General features: G+C 42.1%; 2 protein-coding genes and 1 non-coding gene across 4 annotated transcripts; 2 read left to right on the top strand and 1 right to left on the bottom strand.

The window, feature by feature from the left end:
• The first annotated feature begins 620 nt into the window (after positions 1-620).
• trnal-cag (transfer RNA leucine (anticodon CAG)) lies at positions 621-703 on the top strand. The gene has a single exon. It is a non-coding gene; the product is annotated as a tRNA-Leu (tRNA).
• Positions 704-1402: 699 nt separating this feature from the next.
• On the top strand, positions 1403-10939 carry pllp (plasmolipin). Its single transcript, XM_085167235.1, has 4 exons — positions 1403-2021; positions 6502-6672; positions 7689-7805; positions 8687-10939. Exons 1-4 carry the CDS (start codon positions 1860-1862, stop codon positions 8792-8794), a joined length of 558 nt encoding a protein of 185 aa, XP_085023361.1. The 5' UTR covers positions 1403-1859; the 3' UTR covers positions 8795-10939.
• Positions 9309-11834, bottom strand: arl2bp (ADP-ribosylation factor-like 2 binding protein). 2 transcript variants are annotated; one of them, XM_085167233.1, is made up of 7 exons: positions 11712-11834; positions 11353-11472; positions 11010-11071; positions 10833-10939; positions 10653-10738; positions 10405-10501; positions 9309-10257 (listed from the first exon to the last, which is right to left on the bottom strand). In XM_085167233.1, the coding sequence occupies exons 2-7, from the start codon at positions 11397-11399 to the stop codon at positions 10159-10161; spliced, it is 498 nt and encodes a 165-aa protein (XP_085023359.1). In that variant the 5' UTR covers positions 11400-11472; positions 11712-11834; the 3' UTR covers positions 9309-10158. The 2 variants fall into 2 exon arrangements, with proteins under 2 accessions (XP_085023359.1, XP_085023360.1); XM_085167234.1 differs by having other exon boundaries at positions 11353-11422; positions 11712-11823.
• Positions 11835-12232: the final 398 nt, after the last annotated feature.

Genomic DNA, 12232 nt, shown 5'->3' with positions numbered 1-12232 from the left:
GCGCCTCTGCATACCTCTGATATGGCCCCAATCGCCAGGTCCTTTCCACTACAGTTATTTTTTGCACTGTAAAATAACCTACTTAAACGGAAACCCATAAAAAATTAATTAATAAAAAATTCTATTAGAATTTTATTGAATTTTAATTAATTAATTAATTAATTAATAATTTTTTTCATTTATGTTTGCATGTGTGTTGTTGCTGCCTGTGTTTAATTAATTTCTGTAACTGTGAGACACTTGCTGCTGCTCTTGGCCAGGTCTCCCTTGAAAAAGAGGTTTTTAATCTCAGTGGGATCTTCCTGGTTAATTAAAGGTTAATAAAATAAATAAATAAATAAACTTGAAATGGGAGAGAATACGATTATAATAACACGGGAAATAAAACTGAAACCGTATAGGTAATAGAGGGTGACTGTGTAACCTGTCTCACGTGGAGTCATTCCGTGAGACGCTTATTAACCAGAATCACCAGCAGAGGGAGGGCGAGGAAACCGGAACCGATGTTCCGCTAAACAGAAAAACGTTTCCGTGCCCAGTCTTTACAAATGATTTGCGCAAAAAGAATAACGCTGCATTTAGAGCTATATTAACCAGATTTTGTTACTCGGCTGTTATCAGTCAGGATGGCCGAGCGGTCTAAGGCGCTGCGTTCAGGTCGCAGTCTCCCCTGGAGGCGTGGGTTCGAATCCCACTTCTGACATCACGTTTTTGTTTCATTGTTACTTCTAAAAATGTTTTACATGTTTAAAACTGTTTCCACACGCTCAAAATCGATGTTCACTACACCACAAACACTATAATACATTATATTCAAATAGATGGCATGTCTCCCAGGGAGAGGATAAGAATTTCAATAATTAATTAATAACATTTAGTTAACATAAATTTATGGAGATTTTGTTTCTCATTATATCATCAGTGAGAAAAATATTTCTAGCTTTAATGTTTTTTTCTTTGCTTCTTGTTTTGGTCTATTTATGCAGTAATTCTTTAATAATTGCAAAGAGTTAAAATTATTTCTTTTTAATATCTCCATATTTTTCAGTGTATTCCGACTGTTTAATCTTTCAAGCTACAGTCTTTATGAACAGCAAAGCAAATAATAAAGAAAACAATAGAAGAAAAAGCAAACAAAGTATGCTGCAATTTTCAACTCCTTAACTGACAGTTTGGGTTAGTGGATTTTTTGAGTTAAACATTAAAACATCCACAGCATCCATCCATATGTGTTATTGATTAAACTAAGGAATGCAGTGTTGTGTCATCCCTTCTTATCAGTCCATAGGGGAAGAACAAACATGTGCGAGCTCCACGCCTAGAGGGCACCACCGCCTTGTGTTGTTTTTTCCTCCCTCCTCCCGGAGTTCAAACACATTAGTGACTGAAGCGCTGCAGGTGAGCAGCCTGCATATGGGAGGTGCCAGGGGAGCAAAAGAGAGCAACCCAAAGCAGATGGGGAGAAGATGACGACGCACTCAATATGTGTGTGGGTGTGTCAGAGGGAAAAGGAGAAGGCAATATGTAGAGAGACTCACACCACCTCCACCATTACACACCTGTCAGAGCAGGTGGAGACACTGACAGCTGATACCTGAACCTGGAGGTCTGGCTGGGGGGCTCCTCTTTAACTCAGTGGAGGGTTTTTGTTTCTTTTTTATTTATTTTTTCATTTTTGAAGGCGTCGGGGTTTTGAATGATTCTGTTTTGTCATATTTTCTATTTTTCTTAACTATTTGAAGATTGAGATTTGCTGGTGCCTCCAGTCGACGTAGGGATTCGATTTTTCATCAGAACCTTTTATTGAGAACACTTAAGGACTCTGTTATTGTGGCAGCTGCGTCTGTGAGAGCTCAGTCATGGCAGACTTCCCGTCCAAAGTTACCACAGAGACCAGCGTCCCTAACTCCCAGAACTCCCACGGTGGGAACAGCATCCGAGGGCTGCCTGGCAGCATATCCTCCAGGGTGGACTTTTCATTTATCCGAAGCATCCCAGCTATGCTGATGATCGCTGAAATTGTATGTAACCAACTAAATGATTACTCTTCTGTCTGTCCTGCACTCTGCTCTGTTTAGTGGGAGGGATGCCTACTCTACTTATTTTATGTTCTGAAACCTCTTGCACTATAAACCAGCAGGGCATCGGTCCATCTTAGCCATTGTGACTTTTTGACGGACAGAAACATAAAAATATTAAGTGTTCGAACACAATTTTCACACTGAAGATACAAAAGTAAGTTCCTAAAACAGCCTGTAACTGTAGTTTTTAATAAACGCTCGTCAAACAACAGTTAATTTAACATTTTGAGGGGATTGTTTTCAATTCAACTTTATTTACACAGCGCCAAATCACAGCAACAGTCGCCTCAAGGCGCTTTATATTGTAAGGTCGACCCTACAGTAATAGGTACAGAGGAAAAACCCAACAATCATATGAGCTCCTATGAGCAGCACTTTGGCGACAGTGGGAAGGAAAAACTCCCTTTTAACAGGAAGAAACCTCCAGCAGAACCAGGCTCAGGGAGGGGCGGGGCCATCTGCTGTGATTGGTTGAGGTGAGAGAAGGATTTAATGATAAATGATGGAGTGATTTGTTTATGAATGGCCAATTTAAAATGCTTCGGGGTTGTTCAGCATGGAAAAGCTAATCAAGGTGACTCAACCTCTAGAGATGGACACGCCCCTTTTTGCTGAAAAGACTTTAAGTGAATTTTAAAACTGCCTTCGATGCTTTATTTTTAAAAGCACTGAAGATTTTCTTTACTTTGGATGTTTGGAGGTTTTTTGAAGAGTGTTGCATTATGAACACGTTGTACATTACCTCTGGTGGGAGGTGCTGGAAAGGTCCTTTAAATATGATGCTTATTTTCACCTCCCCTTTTATTGTTGTCAAACTCGTTGCTTTACACAAATTTTTTTAAAATAATCATTAATTATCTTATACTGAAGCTCGGTGAAGCTCCCGTGTGCCTGAGTGGACTATTTCAAGGATATAAGCCTTTAATGACACAATACAAGAGTAGAAAAAGAAACTTGTCAGCGTCTGTACGGTTTATGTTCAGCACAGAGCAGCAACCAAACTAACTAGGACTCAAACATCTGTGAGGGAGCTTGAGGCAACTGCTCGCCTTACAGTATCTGCTCTATAATTTGATAGTATGACGGTGCTGTTGGTTTATGACAGAACTGCTTTTGCTGAGTTGCCAAAAAAAGTCATAAAAGCTTAATAAACAAACACAAGAAGCCCTGAGCTACAGTCGTTTACTCCACATCGCCTGGTGTACAGTGAGGCAATGTGCACGTCTTATCAACCTTTGGACAGCCTGACCCATTTAAACACTGAAGACTATAAATTCCACTGCAGCAAGAAGTGTAATGATCCTCATGGTGGGCTGAACGCAGCTCAATGCAGCTGCAAAAGACTGAACTCACGTATTTCACACCTGGGAAGAAATATTGTTAGGATGGATTAACACCCGTGCCTGTCTTTGGCAATTTAAACATTAAAAAGACTAAATGAAGTGATTTGTCTGAGTTAATGATTAAAGCAAAACGTTATTACTCTTCCGTGCTGACTTTTACCCGACCTACTACTACAACACCATGAAATGTCAGCAAAAACTGCACCTAATAAAGCCCGGACAGGTGACACGTTTCAGTCTGAACATTCACAAGGACGCCGCCGTGCATGGTTGTTCATGCAGTTTTAGTGCAATGCTGGGGAGATCAGTGGAGTGTGACAGGAGGAGCCAAAGACCTCCCCCACCTCTCAGACGTTAGTCAGCCATGTTTCCTTTGCCTAAAGCCAGAACATACCTGAGAGGGGGGGGGGGGGGGGGGCAGATTGGACCGACCACTGGACCACTGTTCACCTTCCCTGGTACTTCACACAATTAGGTTTATGTGGAGAAAAAACTATTTACATGAGCAGACACCATCATTGATTTCATTTTCCAGGCTCTGTGTGACTTTCTGATAGTGAAGCTTTCCGACTGTACGCCGCACAGTAAAGCAGCATGCAGCCATTTTTATTGTTTATAGATAGCCAGGAAGGTTTATGGAGCATAAACGGAAACTTGTTGACACACATTCAAATTCTGTGTCATCTGATTAATGGTGCAGACACACACGTCTTTATCTATGACTGCTGACGGAAAGAGCTCATCACAGGTTTAACTCACAGGACTAATATATAACATAAAGATATTATATTATAATATAAAGTTATCCTGGATTACCTACACTGCATTCAATTCAATTCAATTCAATTCAATTTTATTTATATAGCGCCAAATCACAACAAAAGTCGCCTCAAGGCGCTTCATAGATACAGAGAAAAACCCAACAATCATATGACCCCCTATGAGCAGCACTTTGGTGACAGTGGGAAGGAAAAACTCCTTTTTAACAGGAAGAAACCTCCAGCAGAACCAGGCTCAGGGAGGGGCGGGGCCATCTGCTGTGATTGGTTGGGGTGAGAGAAGGAAGACAGGATAAAAGACATGCTGTGGAAGAGAGACAGAGGTTAATAACAGATATGATTCAATACAGAGAGGTCTGTTAACACAAAGGTGACTGGAAAGGAAAAACTCAATGCATCATGGGAATCCCCGGCAGCCTACGTCTATTGCAGCATAACTAAGGGAGGATTCAGGGTCACCTGGTCCAGCCCTAACTATATGCTTTAGCAAAAAGGAAAGTTTGAAGCCTAATCTTAAAAAAAAACTTAAAATCTATTCCTTCACTGCTGCAAACTTTTGCTGTACCTTGCGTACTCTGTGTATCAGTCCACATCCTGTCTTCCTTCTCTCATCAACCAATCACAGCAGATGGCCCCGCCCCTCCTTGAGCCTGGTTCTGCTGGAGGTTTCTTCCTGTTAAAAGAGAGTTTTTCCTTCCCACTGTCGCCAAAGTGCTGCTCATAGGGGGTCATATGATTGTTGGGTTTTTCACCTTGAGGCGACTGCTGTTGTGATTCGGCGCTGTGTAAATAAAGTTGAATTGAAAACAACCCCCTCAAAATGTTAAATTAGCTGTTGTTTGACGAGCGTTTATTAAAACTGAAACACACCCTTTCTTCCCAGACGCTGTTTCCACAATGAAAAAGCAGAAGTAGTAATGTGAGAGTAAAGTTTGCTGCGGCTGAAACATGTGACGTCATTGTTTGATATCCATAATGTTTAGCACCACCTTGTTGATTTTCCATCTCCGCATCAACAACATCAACATAAAAAAACAACAAATTAGTCTCAGCAATATTTTTGCACACATTTTTAAAAACAAACATCTTTTCACCTGTTCTTACTCTGAAATTAGCAGAACACGATTAGTCTCCTGTTTCAGGTCCTGATGCAGTATTAATATACAACATGCCCTGCACACTCCATTATAAAATGCATTTGCATAATGCATAAACTCCTGCTGCTGTGCTAGAGCACACAGTTGAACTTGAACGATGTTTGAACTTTGGCCATTAAACGATATATTTAGAACACTTTATGGTGCAGAGTTGTCCTCTAATAGGAAACACTTTATCCAGCTCGACAGGGTGAATGCCCTCTGTTTCATTCAAGTTCCTCGCTGATTTTGGTAAACACAGTTTACACAGCAGTGTCACAGCAGACTCCCTGGTCGAACATGTCCATCACAGCTGGACTTTACTGTTTTACTCAGGAAGTTCAATGATTTCCTCTTCCTTCGGTTCAGAAGAGAAAAGCTCGTTATGATGCAGCTGCTTTGCAAAGGTCTACTTTGGAGAGCATGCTGCGTATGCATGTGTGTAAAAAGTGAAACCTGACCTGTGCATACATAATGGACTGTCCTTTCTCATGAGACTGAAGCAGGAAGACATGCGTGCAGGGAAAGAGGGACGCCTCGTGTGTTTTGTACACTACCTGCAAGAGTCGGTCAGACTGACTTTTAAGATCCCCATGAAAACAGTCTGCCCACCTCAGTGTCACAGACAGTCTGTGGTGCTTATCTGGACATCAGTGACCTCAGGTTACGAGATTATCCTAAAATCTGAGATCTGCTGGCGAATATCTGCTGAGCATCGCAAAGCATTTAACAGCTGGTGTTTTCCTCAGAAGTTGATGGTTGGAGAAAGATTACAACAGCCATGTGTGCTGTAAATGTTGATATATATTAATTCTAAGACTCAAAAATGAAACCACACATAATGGATACAGTTGCTGGAGGTGGTTACGTTGTTCTTGCATGCTCCGTCTAACACAATAACTACTGCTTACCTGTGACCCAGCAGATTTAGAGCCGGTTATCTACCAATCAGAAGGTCGGTAGTTGCTCTGTGTGAATGTTAGCCAAGGTATAGAAACGTCTGTTTAACTGGATGGATTCGTCGTAAAAAGCACTTTGAGTGCTCAGAGTAGAACAGCATTCACCATTTGTTTGTTTTTTAATGTAATAACTGTTTACATAACTTTATTTTTCGCGCCCTCAAACTGATGCACCTGTTGTTTCCTCCCTCTCACCTATTTAGGTTTTTGGGCTGCTCCACTGGGCGCTGATAGCAGGCTCCTATGTAGTGGGAGGAGCGTATGGCTGGGTATTGTTTGTCGCCATCACTCTGTGGATCCTCACCACCGTCCTCTTCTTCGTCATCCTGTTTGGTGTCACACAAAAACTGCCTGCTGTCCCATGGCCCCTGACGGTATGTGAGAGACGGAGGGCAAAGACGAGTAAAGTCAAAGAACGTACAGAGATGTTCCTTGGCAACATTTTATAAACCACCTGTGACTTCGGGCATCGTTTCAGTGCATTTACCTACTTAAAAGTTGTTACATTAGAAAAACCAGGAAACAAAGAATTAATTGTACCCAGTTACAGTATAATGTGTCTGCAGCACAACACACCCTGCACACCTCAAAGTGCAGCATACTTATGATCGTGGCTCAAGAGTTGGGAGTTCACCTTGTAATCGGAAGGTCGCTGGTTCGAGCGCCGGCTCGGACAGTCTCGGTCGTTGTGTCCTTGGGCAAGACACTTCACCTGCCGCCTACTGGTGTTGGCCAGAAGGGCCGATGGTGCGATATGGCAGCCTCGCTTCTGTCAGTCTGCCCCAGGGCAGCTGTGGCTACAACTGTAGCTGCCTCCACCAGTGTGTGACTGGGTGTGTAAAGTGCTTTGGGGTCCTTAGGGACTACTAAAAGTGCTATACAAATACAGGCCATTTACCATTTATGTAAAATAGGAAAATTGTTTGATTTATCAACAGTAAATCACTTAAAATGACATTATTTGAATTAATTACAGTGTAATGATTCCTTTGTTTCCTGTAAAACCGCGACTCATTACATCCTCAGTCTACTGTTAATAACTTGAAATGTTTGTATGTGAATATAATGACATCATAATTTTAAATAAAATATGTTGAAGTTCAGTTTAATTACAGGGGAATTACACCCTTAGTCGCAGGTTGTATTAGAAACAGTTACCGGTTCCTTGATTTTGCAGTTTGGATGTTTGGTCATCAGTTTTGAGAGATCTGTACTCTCAAAGAGCAACAAAAAGGCTGATGAAGTGGTGACGATGACGAGGCTGCAGAAACAGCTCAAAGATAGAAAGAGAAAACGACGAGGATGCAAGGCCACAGAGGGGCACAGCGTGGCAGGAAGACGGCGAGTTATTGTGCATTGATGTAATGTTTGTTTTCTCCATTTGTTTCAGGTGATGGTGTATTTTAGCGCAGCCACAGTCCTCTATCTCACTGCTTTCATCACCAACGCAGCTCATGTGACTCCCTTCTACTGGTACTATACCTATGGACATTTGGCAGCTGCTGCAGTAAGTCGCCGCTCACACTATCTCACAAACTAGCCCAATGTCCAGGAAACACAGAACAGCCTTTTATAACGCACTCGGTGTATTTGATTAGGTGTGCCGCTCACTAGTCCTGCTAGTGCTGTTAGTGCTGGGAACGACCTTCTGCCTTCAGAACAGCTTAATTTCTTCATGGCACAGATTCAACATGATATTGGAAATATTGATCCGAGTTTTTCGTCCACGCTATCACAGCATCACAGTTTCTACAGATTCGTCGGCTACACATCCGTGATGGTTTTCCACATCACCAAATCCAAAAGCTTCTCTATTTAATGGAACAGATCAGTAGTGTCTGAAATAATTAAACCAGCCTGTCTGACACCAACAATCAAAGGCTGTGTTGGCGAGGCCTACACGCCTAAACGCACTGAGTTCTTGCCAAGTGATCGACTGTTTAGATATTTGCAATAATGAGCAGCTGAATAGGTGTGCCTTATAAAGTGGCAGGTGACGTATGACTTCCAGTGGCAGAAACATCACATCTCCTGTATCGGTGTGTTTTATAGTTCCTCCTGCAGGTCAAAGTCTGTCCTGGTTTACAGCTTTAGCAGAAGCATTGATCACATGATTTCACACACACACACACACACACACACACACACACACACACACACTCTTATCAGAAACTGCCTCTGAGCCACTCCTGTCTATATTATAGAGATAAAGTCCCACTAGTACATTGTTTAATCTGCTAAATTGCACAGCTGGGCTTGGTATAGATATGAATTCAGAAACATAAACATCACTGTGATTTATGATGGCTGATAAGAATTTCAGACGTTTGCTCTGCTTCCTGGCGTCCCTTCGGCGGTGTAACCGTGTCTCATTTTCTTTCGCTGCAGTTCTTTGGTGCTGCGGTGACCTTGGTGTACGCGGCCAGTGCTTTCTTCTCCTACTTGGACTGGAAGGGGGACGGAGGAAACGCCGCCACCAACACAGTGCCGACTTAGGGCTGTGCGGCCAGCGGTGCTCCTCCCAGGAACAACGCTCACAAAACTCAGATCCTGACTGAGGCGAACCCTGATAATAATAACCACGAGATGAAACCTGTTCCAGGTGGTTTATTGTTTTAGCCATCCCAGTAACGCAGTAAATATACTGTATTAATACTACGAAATGTAATAATCCTAGATTGCATTAAAAATACACTTGAATTATTATGTACATAAAGTTATAAATTTCAGTAATAATTGAACGAAATCTGAAAATGTGAGTAGCATTAAAAGAAAAACAAGCACAGGCTGCATGTGCTAACTACAGTGGAGGGTTATTTGGTTAGAGATCACCAGTGGATAAACCTGTTAGCTAAGGCAGATCTCGACCTCCAGCTTTGGGCGTTGGGCAGTTCTCTGCTGCATTCTGCATCTATCAACAAGAAGATGAGGATGAAACCACTGAAAGTTGGCTTCACAGTTTGGGTTTACTGGGCCTAACAGAGCCTTTTAGCAATAAAACCACCCATAATGCACCTGTAAGAAAATAATCATGATGCTGACACACTGACACTGATATTTCTGCATGATTCAAATGTTGTTCCACAGGCGTGGAGTACTGTTTTTGTGTGATTCTGCTCCTCTCCTGCTGTACTGGACGTGCCTTTATGAACCACGCGAGTCTTTTTGTACCAAGAGTTTGAACGTTGGTGAAATCCTGCGCTGAGTGCTAGAGCTCAGCTACGCACTTCAAATAAACGACTGAGGTTTTCCTTTTGTGCTTATTTGAAAATATCTTTTTTTTGTTGTTGTTTTTTTACAGACAATCGTAACAACACCGGAGAAATAAATATACTTGGAAAATGAAACATTTCTAAACACGTAAAAAACAATTTGTACCAAAAACTAACTGCAGACACACACAATCATTTTACATTAAACGTTACTTTGACAAGTTCGAAACTTAAAGACTGTTAAAATAATTTACGTCCATGAAACATATTAGTTCTACTTTACTACTTTCTGAAAAAAGATTTGTTTCACAGCAGAGGGACAGAAATACTCTACTTCCTGTTTCAAACAGGCAGTTCCAGTAAAAGCTAAACAGAATCACTGCACACGAGTGAAAGCATGAAAATATGAATTACAGTTGAACAAATATTAACTTTTCAAGCAGTCACATGCAGTCGAGTGATTGTTAACAGAAAGTGGGCAAAACCTTCAACCTTTCATGGCGAACAGAAACAGAGGCTCTTCCACTGATCCCTCTACATAAAACGCAGAGAAACACAAATATAAATTATCCGTTACAGACAGAAGATTTACGTTAAAAGACTGAATTGAACACTTTCATTAAGGCCCTGGAACAATTTTCCAGAGATTCACTGAGATTCATTAAAGTCAGCATGCTTGGAGCCTCCGAGGTTCAGAGATGTGACCACCAGTCCCTGACTCAGGTCTGGACACCGGCCCTCCTTTTCCTAGAAATATACATCCAGCATTAATGTACAGTACCACACACACACACAGGGTTCAAAACTTCATAACAAAGAGCCACGTGTCACAGCTGCCCTGTTATTTAAACGGGGCCACTTTTATAGTTATTCTCCAGCTCACAGAAAACTCACAGCTCTATATTGCAGAAACATCTCCTTGAAAGCCATGAAGTCAGTGAACGTCAGCAACATGTCAAAGATGTCACCTGACACTTCCTCCTTGTGCTGCCTGCAGAGGAAGGAGATAAACTCGTCACTTTTTCAGCGTACTTGGGTGCCACCTTGTGGTCTAATGCAAAATAACATTTCTTACGAGCAACATAACATAACTGACACATGGGTCGCTTTCAGTTCAGGTTCCACTTTCTGTCACATCTTACATGAGTAACTCTTTAAAGGTGTCCATGCTGAAGCCGGGAATTCTCTCCATCAGCTGCTGCTCCAGGTATTTTTCCAGCAGGTCGATCTAAATAACAGCCAAGATTCTGCTTTAAGTCAACGTATTTTTAAAAACTGAACATCTCTGCATGAGTGTGAGAGTGAAATCTGCCCACACTTACATATTCATTAAAGATGGGTGTGTAGCTGAGCTTGTTCTCATCAGAGTCATCAAACTCACGGTAATGTTTCTCCATGAAAATCTGCTGAATCTGCTGGAAGTCGTCCTCTGAAAGAGAAGCAGTGGACATGTAGAAAGCGTCTTCATCACTAACTGGCGGCGCTGTCAGTGCACCTACCCATGATGATGTCCTCTATGCAGCCAATAACGCCATCGAAGGCCGTGTCTGCAGCCGAGGAACTGAAAGGAGAGAAGGGAGAGAAATCAGCACAAACTCCACGAGTTCCTGCTCTGTGGTGGATTTTACACAGCAAGAGAAAATCCCAAATGACTCTGAACTTTTGCACCGTTAAACATGTTTGCTGAACAATCACTCCACCCTGGAAAAAGAGAGAAATCGCTAAAAAAAAAAAGCCCAAAATTACCCTGATATTCATGCCCACGATGAGTGCATCTAATCGGACTTAAAACAGGACGTCAGCTTCCTGCAGACGGTTAGAAAGCATTTCACAACAACCCACCTGGAAACAGCAAAGTGCTCCTCGTCCGTATCGAACACGTTTACCATGTTGTCTCCACTACTCCGGATTTCTGAGAAGATAAAGCGAGCACACAGGTGAACACTGCCCGTCTGCGAACACCTGTAAGATGAAACAGGCAGGTAGCCAGCGCTAACGTTCACAACAAACGTAACATCAGCTTTGAAGTGTGTTTCCGTTATTTGCTCTCATCAGAGTCCCCGCGCGAGCAACGTCAGTTAGCCGAGGCGGCTAATCAAAGACGCACGCGGCGTTAAATGCCCGCCATTTCTCATAAGTGAAAAAGTTCATTTACAGAAGTCTCGTGACGTATTCAATGTGTCCTAACGTGTTTAACTCACCCGGCTCCCTGATGTCCATGTCGGCTAAACTGCTCACTAGCGTACTTAATCCTGTTACCAAGGAAACGAGTGAACTTTGTGCGCCTTCGCGCCCCATCGGGTAAAACAAAAACTACCGTATATCGGTTCCTACATTCGAAACAAGACCACATTTATTTGGAAGGGAAACAGCTGGTACTACTAATAATATTATACATCAAAATGTTCACGAATGTTGCAGATTACACTTATTTGTTCACCAAATCATTCGTCGTGAGGATGATTCACGTTTCTTCCATCAGGCTGTTACTTTTAAACCGTCACCTACAGACGATCATTAGCCTGTTTCAGCGGAACCAGATGATTGTTGGAGCTTAAAGATGCAAAAAGGAAATACGTTTAACTCAGATGCTGTCTCACGTCCATCAGAAGCGCTCAAAATCGGAGATTATATACTTCTTCTGTTCGTGCCTCAAGAAAAGAGCGAATGAGACGGTGGATCGACCATAAGTTTTATTATTAATATTATTGCAAATTTAAAA

This window comes from Neolamprologus multifasciatus, chromosome 7 (assembly GCF_963576455.1).
Source record: "Neolamprologus multifasciatus chromosome 7, fNeoMul1.2, whole genome shotgun sequence".
NCBI classification, from domain to species: domain Eukaryota; kingdom Metazoa; phylum Chordata; class Actinopteri; order Cichliformes; family Cichlidae; genus Neolamprologus; species Neolamprologus multifasciatus.
Note: the sequence above shows the minus strand (reverse complement) of the source record. Positions and strands in the feature narration are given on the sequence as shown.

Bases quoted from the DNA above. Each gene is read 5' to 3' on its own strand.
- arl2bp (XM_085167234.1), bottom strand. From the start codon at position 11,808: ATGGGGCGCGAAGGCGCACAAAGTTCACTCGTTTCCTTGGTAACAGGA. The intron at 10,940-11,009 runs GTAGGTGCACTG...CTTCTCTTTCAG, and splicing joins CATAGAGGACATCATCATGG to AGGACGACTTCCAGCAGATT. The intron at 10,739-10,832 runs GTAAGTGTGGGC...GCTGTTATTTAG, and splicing joins CACCCATCTTTAATGAATAT to ATCGACCTGCTGGAAAAATA.
- pllp (XM_085167235.1), top strand. From the start codon at position 1,860: ATGGCAGACTTCCCGTCCAAAGTTACCACAGAGACCAGCGTCCCTAAC. The intron at 2,022-6,501 runs GTATGTAACCAA...TCACCTATTTAG, and splicing joins TGCTGATGATCGCTGAAATT to GTTTTTGGGCTGCTCCACTG. The intron at 6,673-7,688 runs GTATGTGAGAGA...CATTTGTTTCAG, and splicing joins CTGTCCCATGGCCCCTGACG to GTGATGGTGTATTTTAGCGC.